The sequence below is a fragment of the Eurytemora carolleeae genome, unplaced genomic scaffold, assembly GCF_000591075.1.
Source record: "Eurytemora carolleeae unplaced genomic scaffold, Eaff_2.0 scaffold23, whole genome shotgun sequence".
In the NCBI taxonomy this organism is placed as follows: Eukaryota; Metazoa; Arthropoda; class Copepoda; order Calanoida; family Temoridae; genus Eurytemora; species Eurytemora carolleeae.
The window spans coordinates 421,783-435,248 of record NW_019396045.1 but is presented as its reverse complement, the minus strand read 5'-3'; the positions used below and the strand labels follow the sequence as shown (position 1 = coordinate 435,248).

The 13,466-nt window shown below is 30.3% G+C and overlaps 1 protein-coding gene and 1 long non-coding RNA gene across 2 annotated transcripts; both read right to left on the bottom strand.

The window, feature by feature from the left end:
* Positions 1–844: 844 nt before the first annotated feature.
* On the bottom strand, positions 845–10,679 carry LOC111702200 (receptor-type tyrosine-protein phosphatase eta). The gene is made up of 9 exons (XM_023473817.1): positions 10,580–10,679; positions 10,053–10,122; positions 8,461–8,514; positions 7,917–7,995; positions 6,015–6,116; positions 4,933–5,038; positions 4,419–4,496; positions 3,165–3,304; positions 845–2,588 (listed from the first exon to the last, which is right to left on the bottom strand). The coding sequence occupies exons 3-9, from the start codon at positions 8,508–8,510 to the stop codon at positions 2,466–2,468; spliced, it is 678 nt and encodes a 225-aa protein (XP_023329585.1). The 5' UTR covers positions 8,511–8,514; positions 10,053–10,122; positions 10,580–10,679; the 3' UTR covers positions 845–2,465.
* Positions 10,680–10,796: 117 nt separating this feature from the next.
* Positions 10,797–12,405, bottom strand: LOC111702195 (uncharacterized). The gene is made up of 4 exons (XR_002765374.1): positions 12,302–12,405; positions 12,138–12,240; positions 11,735–11,797; positions 10,797–10,835 (listed from the first exon to the last, which is right to left on the bottom strand). It is a non-coding gene; the product is annotated as an uncharacterized LOC111702195 (long non-coding RNA).
* Positions 12,406–13,466: the final 1,061 nt, after the last annotated feature.

The window sequence follows — 13,466 nt, the reverse complement described above, 5'->3', positions numbered from 1 at the left end:
GAAAGGGGGTATAGGCTTAATGTGATTAAAAAGCGCTATTGATCGCTACTAATCGTACTTCTATCTGTTGCGTCTATAGGGAGAAAATTGTTAAAAACGACTTATAACGAAGAATGTAGTGTCCATACAAATTCTGAAAGATGCAACATTCAACTCGTATCGTAAACAAATCAATTTAATTCCAAACAAATCATTCAGATATTACAAACAATAGTTATCGATTATTTTTCGACGCATTCGTAAATATTTGATATTTCATAATATTTTGTATTTTTCATGATCTGAGAGTTACTTTTAAAAACATTTATTCCTGTTTCGAGGATTTGTGATAATGAAGACGACATTTTCATATTTTCCAGGAATGTTCGAAAATCCAGCGCCAGCGAAAATTATTTAAAAAAACAAAATCAAAAATATTATGAAATATTAACTATATACGAGTGCGTCGAAATCAACTTTAGCAGACCATGACGAGTTTCGATAACTCTAGGATATTTTTGAGCGAGTAGATTAGCTCGCGAAACACCATAAGCTATCAATGTCAATCCGGACACTATCTCTAAATAATGAATTTTAATCTGTAAAGTGTATACGATCTCTAAACCATAAACTATCAGTGTCAATATGGACACGATTTATCTAAACAATGCCCAATCTATGTCTATCTTCAAAAAGTGATTTTGGGCGCTTTTGCGTCGTTATACACATACACATATTTAAGCTAATCACAATACAGGTTCGACGTAGTTATTTACAGACGTAGCTATAGGTTAGGTTAACCGCAATACAAGATTTGCGTAGTTTAATGATTTATAGACAATGTGCAACGTAATTGATCTCTGTGTAACTATGGGATCTGCCACGGTATTTATTACATGTACACTCAGTACAGTGAATAAGTAAACTGATGTTAATAAGTACAGCACAGTATTGCCAGGAAGTCGCCCATGCAAGAACTAATTTAGCTCAATGTTTATCTCTAACACATCAATTTGGTTGGATAAACAGGCTTTTGTTACTCTTAAAATTTTATATTTTGAATTACGCAAAACTAAACTATAAGTTGTAAAGTATCTTTCTTGGTTCTTTTTTACAATAATATCACAACATATCAGTTATAACATGCAACATCAAGCCTGTTATAATCATATCTTTTAATTAAAGGAAAGGTTAGCAGTTTTGAAAGTGATTAAACTAAAATTTTATCATATTCAAATTCTGCGAACACTCCTTTTAAATCAAAACCGTTTTATAGACCTAAAAATTTAATTTAGTAATATCATAATATTTGATTATAAAAATGTCTCTTTTTATCCATCAAGGCCAGGAACGGAAAACATGGGAAATGATAAATGTAAAGTAAAAATAGATATAATTTTTATAAGCTATTTTTGATTTGAAATAATTGGGCCTGTATAGGCAAGTCTCCGAGTTTTGGCATTGCTTTTGATGATGAATTAAAATTAAAAGATATCTCTAATTGGCGTTCTAATTGCCATACTATTTTGTCACTTTACAAAAATGTATCAAAAACAATAACTGTGCAATGATTTTACAGTAAACGAATTAAAAAATATAATAAACATTATTTTTATAAGTGATAAATAAGTTAACCCATACATCAATAATAATAAATGAAACTGCTGCTGTAAGCGTAAATTCAAAGATGACAATGCCCGATACACAATATGGTAACCTTAAAAACTTTGTCTGATCAAGTATTAATTAGATATCAATCTTTGAATTATCATAACTTAACGAAAATATCTTCCACATTATTGATCAGATAAAGGTTTCAAGGGTACGGTTGGGAATCGGGCATTGACATCTCTATTCTCTGTTTGAAGGGTCAGTTGAAATTACACTTACATTACCTTTAAGTATAATAAAGAGTAAAGAAGGCGATCATGACACTGTTTTTAGTTACCTAGTTTGATTGTAAGCAATAAAAAATATTGTTAAAAAATTTGTATTCCCTGGGACGGCAGGGAGCTCCATTTCTTGTTATTTGTTTACAATAAAACTCTAGCTCCATGCTGTCCTATTACGTCACAGTAGGCATAAGATGGAAATAACCCGTAAAACTCCTTAGATTTGATTGACATGATCCACAAGAATAAATAATCTTTAAAAATATTACGTTTTGCCAGAGTTGGGAATGTATAATGGATATCGAGATCAATGATTGATCTTGATCTACAAATTAATTTATTATTTAAAAGCCTGTGAAGAATGTCGTCTTTGGAAAACTAACAGCCTATCAGAAGCCAGGGAATTTTGCATTCAACCAATGACAGAACAGAACAATTTAGAATATCCAAAATCAAGAGATCAAGCAGATTCTATTTGAAATTTAAAAGTGACCATTGTGGATATCAAGATCAAGCATTCGGAATTAAAGTTCTCAGCTCAGTTTCACTTTTCGTGCAGATTTTTGACGTTTACTCTGCACTCTGGTTTAATGGCTATAACTTGACATGTTCGAAACCAAAGTTATCTATTCCAGCATCTAGCACTGCATCACCTCCAACTCTTCCTACTCCATCCTCTTCATCTACATCATCACTCTTCAAGTAGACATCCAGCACCTACAATTTAGATTATGAAAGGGACTGTACACGTTATTTGAAGTGGTTTTCCATTTTATAAAGAGTGACAGTTCTGACTCAAAACAGTGCATTTAAACCTTTTTCTGGGCAAAAATGATGGAGCTTTTTTTCTAAAAAGTGACATGCTTATTTTTGCTGCAGAATGAAGGAGTTTAACAGAATTCAACAATTTTTTTAAATAGAAAAACGTCTATATTTTCCTCATTGTGACTCATATAAAGGTTTCTTAAGCCATCTTTATCTACTTAGAGATTATTACATCTCATAGGGACAAATTGAATATTTGCCATAAACTCAAATTGTGTCACCGTTATCTTTACAACCTCTCAAATTTCAAACTTAGATTGATTTATCTAACAGATTTTATATTTTGAAATATCTAAGGTCTACGAAGTTGGGTTGCAAAGATATGTGGAGTAGAAAAGCAAAGTTTGTAACAAAGACTCAATTTCTTTCTACACATTAGAACGGTTAAAAAATAATATCAAAATAAGTTTTTAATTACTTGGTTAAAAAATACTAAAACGAATGTCGCGGAGGTTGAAGATGGCTAACCTGGTATAAGAGTTTGTACTGTTCAAATGCCTGAACTAGTTTAGGTCTTAGACTCCTTAGTTGGAACACAGTTTTCATAACATCAATCTCAGCTTTATGCTGGGCTTGGTAGATTAGGGAGGTTAGTGCTATATAGGTTCCTAAAATATTGGTAGATTAGGAAGGTTAATGTGCTATATAGGTTCCTAAAATATTGGTAGATTAGGAAGGTTAATGCTATATAGGTTTCTAAAATATTGGTAGATTAGGAAGGTTAATGCTATATAGGTTCCTAAAATATTGGTAGATTAGGAAGGTTAATGCTATATAGGTTTCTAAAATATTAAAAGATTAGGAAGGTTAATGTTATATATGTAGGTTCCTAAAGTATTGGTGGATTAGGAAGGTTAGTGTTATATAGGTTCCTAAAATATTGGTGAATTAGGAAGGTTAATGTTATATAGGTTCCTAAAATATTGGTACATTAGGAAGGTTAGTGCTATATAGGTTCCTAATATATTGGTAATTAGGAAGATTAATGTTATATGGGTTCCTAAAATATTGGTAGATTAGGAAGGTTAATGCTATATAGGTTCCTAAAATATTGGTAGATTAGGAAGGTTAATAAAATATTGTTAGATTAGGAAGGTTAATGCTATATAGGTTCCTAAAATATTGGTAGATTAGGAAGGTTAATGCTATATAGGTTTCTAAAATATTGTTAGATTAGGAAGGTTAATGCTATATAGGTTCCTAAAATATTGGTAGATTAGGAAGGTTAATGCTATATAGGTTCCTAAAATATTGGTAGATTAGGAAGGTTAGTGCTATATAGGTTTCTAAAATATTGGTAGATTAGGAAGGTTAATGCTATATAGGTTCCTAAAATATTGGTAGATTAGGAAGGTTAATGCTATATAGGTTCCTAAAATATTGGTAGATTAGGAAGGTTAATGCTATATAGGTTTCTAAAATATTGGTAGATTAGGAAGGTTAATGCTATATAGGTTCCTAAAATATTGGTAGATTAGGAAGGTTAATGCTATATAGGTTCCTAAAACACTAAGCTAGGATTTTATTCCCAATTTTGCGTTTTAAAAATTGTTATTAACTTCTCTTAATCCCAACTAACTCAACCAAAAATGAAAAATTATTTTTTGATTTGTTTGCAGTTTGTTTTAGAATCCAATCTTGAATTATTGTCAGAAAACATTTCTGATATTTAGTTTAGGCTTAAAAATATATTTTAATTAATTTGTTGATTAAAAACTAAACCTGTTCTACCCACTCCCGCACTACAGTGTATCACAGTGAACCCTTCTCCACCAAAACTATCTGCTATTCGCAAAAATCCTAAAGAAAAAAAATTATGAATTTTTTTTTTAATATTTCAAAAATTAACATGCTAAATAAATATCTATATGACTAACTTCTATCTAACTAACCAAAAATGTGATTTTCTAACTAAAAAGTTAACGGATAAAAAAAAATTTTAAACGTTAATATTTTTGCCAAAACATTAAATTTACACATTTAAAAAATATATATTCAAAACCAAATACCAAATTCAGTTTAATCTTTTGTGGGTGACCCTGTATTTGATGCTGATTTAAAAGTAAAATGGGTCTGTGTACATTGCACTCTTGCTTTTTTTTCTGTCCGTAGAACTATTTAAGACATGAGTCCGGAGTGTAACAGTCGTCTTTTTCTTCTAAAAATGTATGGGTTCCCACTGTATCAAACGCATAACTAAGAAACTAGGCTATAAAAGTATGAGAAATAAATTTACCTAAAAGATTATTAATATTATTTGGAACACCATGGTCTGGCCAACTGGTTAGATGTAGCTGCTTTACAATATGGTTATCACATTCTGGTTCATCTCCCAGCTGTACCTGTACATTGTACATTATATACTTTATGTACAATATGGTTATCACATTCTAGTTCATCTCCCAGCTGTACCTGTACAATACATATATACTTTATGTACAATATAGTAATCACATTTTGGATCATCTCTCAACTGAACCTGTACATTGTACATTATATACTTTATGTACAATATGGTTATCACATTTTGGTCTATCCCCCAGCTGTACCTGTACAATAAATATGTCCTTCATGTACAATATGGTTTTCACATTCTGGTTCATCTCCCAGCTGTACCTGTACAATACATATATACTTCAAGTACAATATGGATATCACATTCTTGTTCATCTCCCAGCTGTACCTGTACATTTTACATATACACTTTATGCAAACATGGAGTATTTGTATAATGCAAACATAAATAAAGAGGTCGGAATTTTTGTGTGGATTATCGTTAATCTTGAACGCTAGATCTTGATATCCAATGTGGACGTTTTTATATAATATATATACAAAAGTTCTGATTAAACATCTAAACGGTTTAATCGAAAGCTGTTTATGATTGCAAAGTCACTTTTTGTTTGATTAGAGCTGGAAACTCTTCTGTTGTGGATAGCAAGATCAATACTTGCTCTTCTGTTTTTGTTAATCTGCAGATTAATTTAGTCTTTATTCCATATCCAGAAAAGTTTCTAAATTTCGACCAATCAGGGTCTCGCTTACAGAAACCGAACAGCCAATCAAAAGCCTGGAAATTTTGCGGCTACCAATGAAAGAACTCTTATTGGTCGTAACCCAGTGGGGATATCCAAAAAGAGAGGATTGAGCAAAAAAAAAGAGTCCAGACCACCGCGGATATCGAGATTAAGCGATAGGGATTAAGGGTGGTATCCAACACAAAGGTTCCCAGCAGAGTAGAAATTAAATTTAAAAAATTTATGAAAATAATATTTCTGTAAATGTCCAAAAAAGACTAAATTTTTACGGAATAATTACCTCAATAGTTCTAAGGAAAAGTCCAGGTTGGAGTTCAACTTCTTGTTTTGTAAACAAACTGACGTCATCAAAATGAAGCATTTGTCCATTTGGAGGCCAGTACTAAACAATTAGTTGTTTTAATTATTATGTATTTAATGACCCTTCATTGAAGGACATTTCCGATTTTCAACGGTACTCTTGAAACCTTGACCTTATCTATAATATATGGAGGATATCCTGGGATTTTTACTGTTGTGTGCTTTTTTAAATTCTGGTAATTTCTTTATTATTTCAGAAGTAAGAAATACGGAAGTCGCAAATAATATAATCAGTTTTAAAAACATGAATTTCAAATTCATATTTAATCAGACAAATGTTGTTGGGTACCACTGTGAATAGGACAAACCACTCGATCAATGGATTGTCCCTTGCAATTACGTTTACATTCCATTTAAGTTTAAGTTTAGGTAAATTATTTTATATTTCAGAAGAAACGAAAACAAAATCAAATTAAAAGAGTAGGCAAATGTTTTTTTCTCTTTGATAACGAGTTTCTTTCAAATGTTAAAAGTTTGTTAAATGCCAAAATATGTAAATATTTTCGTTAAACTGGGTTCAAAAGACGGGATTTAAACGTATATGGAGTACGATTGCACTTGACCTGTAACTCCTTTTACCTGGTTCGAATCATGCAACGATTGGACTCATGTGAGTTATGTCCAACTATTGTATTTTATAAAAGTAAATCAAAGTATGGTTTATATTAAAAAGCGTCCTCTATAAAATTCGTCTGTACGCTTAACTTCAAGTGAGCCTTCAATCTCCATGCAACTATGGCAGAACCCGATTCACGAAGGTACCTCTTATGGCTTTGTCTGATCAATTATGAATTAGATAATAATGTTTATATATTATGTTTATCTATTTTAATTATTCATCTTATTCAAATATTTATAAATTAAAAAAATGTAACTTTTTCCACTTTTGTTGTTTCACAGAATTTAAGCCAGCAGACAAGTTTATCAGAAAAAGTAATAGCTCTGGAAGTTGAAATTTTTACCAAAAAGAGGATCGAGATTAAATTGTTTTGACAAAAAAGTATTTCAAGATCAGAACATATCTGAGGTTTAATAAAATATAATAAAATTATAATTTAAATCCCCAAGAAAGCTGTTCTATAAAATTGCGTTTTGAGGTGATATCGGCAGATTATTTCCACACAGAGATCATAAAGGGCTTGTCAATGGGATTTGGTAAAAGCCTCCAGATTACAGGTATATTTGTAAAATGAAATTTGTTTTACAAATGGGCAAGATTATCCATCTACAATATCTAAAAATCAATGATTTGCAAACACAAGATATTAACAAAAAAAAATATTATTGCTCAAAACAGTATACTTTTGTAAATCGTTAATTGTACTCTTAAATTACAGATTGTACTCTTAAAATAAAGATTGTACTTATAAATTAAAGATTGTACCCCTAAATTAGATTGCACTCTTAAAATAAAGATTGTACTCCTAAATTAAAGATTATACCCCTAAATTAGATTGCACTCTTAAAATAAAGATTGTACTCCTAAAATAAAGATTGTACTTCTAAATTAGATTGCACTCTTAAAATAAAGATTGTACTCCTAAAATAAAGATTGTACTCCTAAATTAGATTGCACTCTTAAAATAAAGATTGTACTCCTACCTAAATTAGATTGCACTCTTAAAATAAAGATTGTACTCCTAAATTAAAGATTATACTTCTAAATTAGATTGTACTCTAATAATTAATAAAACATCGACTATTACGTTGTTATTCCCTTTAAATTACCGAATTATTGCAAGGGAAAAAATAACAACCCGTTACTAGTAAAACAAGTATTCTGTAATTTTTGTCAAAAGTTGTAAAAAGTTGTTGATCTGACCTGGAAACATTTAACTCTTCCCCCCTCCATACAGTTGGTTAGATTGATAATATGTTGACTTCCCTTCTCTACTATCATCCTAAATAGATGGTTGGTTAGTTAGAAGTTAGTTAGTTAGTTAGCTAGTTAGCTGCTCAGTTAGGTAAGTAGTTAGTTAGTTAGTAAGTTAGTGGGTTAGTTAGTTAGTTAGTTAGCTAGTCAGTTAGTTAGGTAGTTAGTTACTTACTTGGTTAGTTATGTAGTTAGCTAGTTATGTAGTTAGCTAGTTAGTCAGTTAGTTATTTAGTTAGTCAGTTAGTTAGTTAGTTAGCTAGTCAACTAGTCCGTCAGTTAGGTAGTTAGTTAGTTGGTTTGTTAGTTGGTTAGTTAGTTAGTTTGTTAGTTAGTTAGTTAGCTAGTTAGTTAGTTACCTACTTAGTTAGTTAGTTATGTAGTTGACTAGTTAGTTAGTTAGTTATTTAGTTAGTTAGTTAGTCTGCAAGTTAGTTAGTTAGTTAATTTGTTAGTTAGTCAAATATAGTTAATTAGTTAGTTAGTTATTTACCTCCAGAACTCAACAACTGTATTCTGTTTAGGTCCTTGAGTAGCTATCATATCTCTAGATATAACACAGTTAATCCATTTTTGATCAAATAGGATATATATTTGATTATCTAACTCCTGGTATTCCACGGATATATTATTAGATATTATGTCTAATTAAGTGATAAATGATGGGGTTTGAAATGTTTATTGAAATTTTATTACTGAATATATTGGAGCGTTATTAAAGTATGGAGTTAATTGCTGTAGGGGAGCTGCTCGACTGCCAGTATTGAAGAATTCTACACTCGGAGCTGTCTGGAATAGAACTGTTGAAGGCTGCTTCTGTAGGGGAGCTGCTTAACTGCTGGTAAAGATGATTCTAAACCCAGCTAGCTGTCTGAAGTATGACTGTTGAAGGCTGCTTCTGTAGAGAAGCTGCTAAAAGTTTCTTAAAATAGAATCCTGGATCTGGATTGGTTTTCAGCTGTTCAATATAGGCTCTTATTTGGAAGGTGCCTTGGTCCGAAAAATGATGTTTTAATCTAGATTCCACGGATTTACATTTGATTATTTAACTCCTGGTATTCCACAAATATATATTTAATTATCTAACTCCTGGTATTCCACGGATATATATTTAATTATCTAACTCCTGGTATTCCACGGATATATATTTGATTATCTAACTCCTGGTATTCCACGGATATATATTTAATTATCTAACTCCTGGTATTCCACTGATATTTGATTATCTAACTCCTGGTATTCCACGGATATATATTTGATTATCTAACTCCTGGTATTCCACGGATATATATTTGATTATTTAACTCCTGGTATTCCACGGATATATATTTTATTATTTGACTCCTGGTATTCCACGGATATATATTTAATTATCTAACTCCTGGTATTCCACGGATATATATTTAATTATCTAACTCCTGGTATTCCACGGATATATATTTGATTATCTAACTCCTGCTATTCCACGGATATATATTTGATTATCTAATTTCTGCTATTCCACGGGTACATATTTGATTATCTAACTCCTGCTGTTTCACGGATATATATTTGATTATCTATCTCCTGCTATTCCACGGATATATATTTGATTATCTAACTCCTGGTATTCCACGGATATATATTTGATTATCTAATTCCTGGTATTCCAGTGTTTGTATAAAATGCCTTCTTTTTGAGCAAAAATTTTATGTTTTTTTAAAAAGAAAATGGTATTGAAGGTTTTAAAAGCTAGTTTTTGTACATTTTCTTTACACTTTTCAGATTATTAAATGCCTTTTTTTCGAAATCAGAAAATGTAAGTACTTACAAACTAGAGGTTTTTGCAGTAGTGAGATTGAAATTCCAAAATGAGAAAATATAATTTCAACTTTTATTTTCAAACTCTGGTATTGGCGGTAGTGAGATTTCAAATTCAAAATTGAGAATATAAAATTTCAACTTTTATTTTCAAACTCTGGTATTGGCGGTAGTGAGATTTCAAAATCCAAAATATATATATATTTGATTACCTACTCCTGGTATTCCACGGATATATATTTGATTACCTAACTCCTGGTATTCCACGGATATATATTTTATTACCTTACTCCTGGTATTCCACGGATATATGAGGCATTTATGTAATCAGACGGGGGGTTTCCTTCTTCACAGTCTAAATAATATTATATAGAATTAGTGAAAGAGACTCTAGAGGTAATTTTAATCGACATTATACGAATGAGATCACAAAGTCAAAAAGGTAATTTTGTATAAATTTGACAATCACCTTATATCTTGAATTGACTGGAGTAATATTAACATATTTATATATTCACCCACGAAACATGACAGTTAGTAAATAATTTGGAATGTCTTCTTCCCTGTACTGTAATAGATATTACAGACTTTTTGCATTTTTTCGTTCAATAAAATCTTTTACTAAAATATATTTTACTTTGAAATCAATTTTACTATAATATGACTACCATTAAATATTCTTACAATTCTCTTTGGTATTAAACAACTTAAGTATTATGGAGCATTTTAAATTATTCACCAACTGTCATGTTTCGTGTGACACCCTGTAGTTATCATCGAATGGTATAATGTTAATATAATTATATATTTACCTAGTTTAACATAGTTATCGTCGAATGGAATAATATCAACAAATCTATTCCTGGTTCTATTTTTCTCATCCTGTCCAATACTTCTAGACTTATTTGCATTCACTCTAAAAAAAAAATTACTTTAACTTTTAAAAGGACTGTAAGCGTAATTTTATTGCTTGATTTACAACGGTACAACGGTAAAAAGCTTTATCTAGTCATGATTGAATTATATAACCTTCTATGAAAAGCTGAAACACGAATAGGACCAGGACTTCTAGAAGACAAAAGATTTTCAACAAATCAGTAATTTTTTAATATATTGCTGAAGAGATGAAAATGTGTTATATTAATATTGAAAATTGAAACTTTCATAGCAGTTTTGCTTGATCCTTGTGTTCTACCCAATATCTATTTATATCTCAGATTGGAATTTTTTGGTTTTATAATTGAAAAGTATTTAACAAACATGTATTATTGTTTTTTGGTGTACGTAGTAAATAAATGATTTCCACAAACTCTGATTTTCTAATCCCTACATTTTTAAACCCCATGATGTAGTTGATTTAACATATTTCAAACTATAAAGTAGGTGAGATCAAATTATCTAAGTTTGCAGTTTCAAAGATTTACACCATCCTAGGTTATAAAGATATAGGCATTTAACAAATGCCTTACTCCAATAAGTTTTATTTTAAGTCTGTACCAATTCAGGTATAACCTTCTGTATCCTCAAGTATCAATCAATCGAGATACAACTCGCTCTCGAACTCGCTTGTGCGATCAATAATACTCAGTCTGTTTCAATCCAGATACAACGCTGTTGTCTGTTGTATTCTTTAGTATGCATTTGCTCAGATACAACTGTGCTCTCTATAATACTCTGTTTAATTTAATGCCTTAATCAAGCAGAGTTCTTATTTCAACTGATCTATATTTTGAGTTTATGGTATATTTTAAATTAAATGAACGTAAATAAATTAAATCCTAATATATGTTAATGATTAAGGACCGATAGGTTTCTCAGAAAGTAACGAGCGTAGTTAGGGTACAGATAATGTACAACGTAATGTATATAGGTATGTTCAGGTTTACAAATATGGGGTTTACAACTTTATTTATTACAGGCATTAGAAAATTTAATTTTATGACAAAGACTTGATTCCTTCATTTTACCTCTCTACTGTAGATTTTCTAAAAAGTCCTGACACTGGTTTAGCAAGAGGAATTTTACTTCGCCTAAACAAAATCATGCAAAATAGCAAAACATCGAGAAATTCATTAAATTTGTATCTCTGCTTCAAAAACAGAGCATGTAATGTATTTATATGCATGTATTTTATTTGTACCTGTATTACAGTACATATAATTTATATTTTTTACTATGTACATGTGCTTCTAGAATATAGTTTGTGATATGAATATGTACCTGTACTTTTAAATAGTTGCTTGTAAGTTGTACTATGTAACTTTACTTCAAAAATATAGTTATTTCTACATGTACCATGCACCTCAAAAATCTTGCTTGTACTATGTCTATTTATTTCAAGAGAATAGTGTGTATTTTCATACTATGTACCTGTACTTTAAGAAGAGTAAAAGGATGAAAATAAGTACTATAACTGAGACACCAAGAGATATAGCTGCTAGGGCCCATCCTTGTAAAGATTTATCAGGCGATTCTAAAATTAATCAAATTAGTAAAATTATCAATCATATTTTTTGCAGTTTATCAAAACTAACCTGTTGTTATTGAAGTTGAAGTTTCTGGTGTTGTTGTTGTTGTTGTTGTTGTTTTTGTTGTTGTTGTTTTTATTGATGCTGCTGTTATTATTGTTGTTGTTGTTGTTGTTGTTGTTGTTTTTAGTGCTGCTGCTGATGTTGTTGTTGTTGTTATTGTTGTTGTTGTTTTTATTGCTGCTGCTGTTGTTGTTGTTGTTGTTGTTATGGTTGTTGTTGTTGTTGTTGTTGTTGTTGTTGGCAATATTTCTGTTAAAGATTGTGTTTTTGGAATTGATGTTGTTATTTTTAAATCAGAAATTGTTAAACCATCAGAATTTGGTAAAGCATCAGAATCATTGCTGCTGATGGAACTAGTATTACTGGTATTAATATCATATAGTTTGTTTCTCTGAGTATCTGTGTCCAGGACGAATACTGTATCTCGTTTCTCCTGGATAAAGGCGGGACTTGAACCCTGGAGTAGAACTAGGAGAACAAGATATTTCATCTTCAAACCTACTAATTTTTATATCAAAAATATCATTTTTTTTCTGAAACAAAGTCAATCTTAAAACGGAAAACAAATGAACTCAAGTTCTTACCAAAACTCTGATTTTTAATTCCTAAACCCAATATGTTCAGAGACCTTAGATATTTTATACTTTGTATAATTTCAGATCAATTAAGGTTTGAAATGAAGTCAAACTTTATAGAAATCCAACGTATAGAAACAGCTCCGTTTAGCAACATGGCGTATTTTCCGGGAGAACATTTTTTATATTTTTGAGAAATTAAACGTTTTTGTAAAACATTGTAGCTTACCATTATCATTATCATAATTTCTTTTTTTAACATACCTTAGACATTAAAGGAGCAAAATAGTTTAATACGTACATAGCTACTGCTCTCTATTGTGTTTAAGGTCCCCCAGATTTTATTATGCACTGACAACATAAATGAATGATTATGGTTATACATAAAATTGCGTGTTACTATAGAAAAAGATATTTTATAAAAATGCTATCTACAGTTTCATTTTTAGAAAAAAAATTTCTTAAAAGTATAAAAAAAAGTTCTCCAGTAATGCTAATATGATTCATAAAATTCCGTTTTACCATTTAAATAAAAGGATTTTATGAAAACTATATCTACTTTACACTGATTATTGAATTTCTCAAAAATATAA

Coding starts and splice junctions, on each gene's coding strand:
- LOC111702200 (XM_023473817.1), bottom strand. CDS start 8,510: ATGATAGCTACTCAAGGACCTAAACAGAATACAGTTGTTGAGTTCTGG. Junction 4,497..4,932: donor TAATATTAATAATCTTTTAG/GTAAATTTATTT, acceptor TTTTTTCTTTAG/GATTTTTGCGAATAGCAGAT. Junction 3,305..4,418: donor TGCGGGAGTGGGTAGAACAG/GTTTAGTTTTTA, acceptor CCAATATTTTAG/GAACCTATATAGCACTAACC.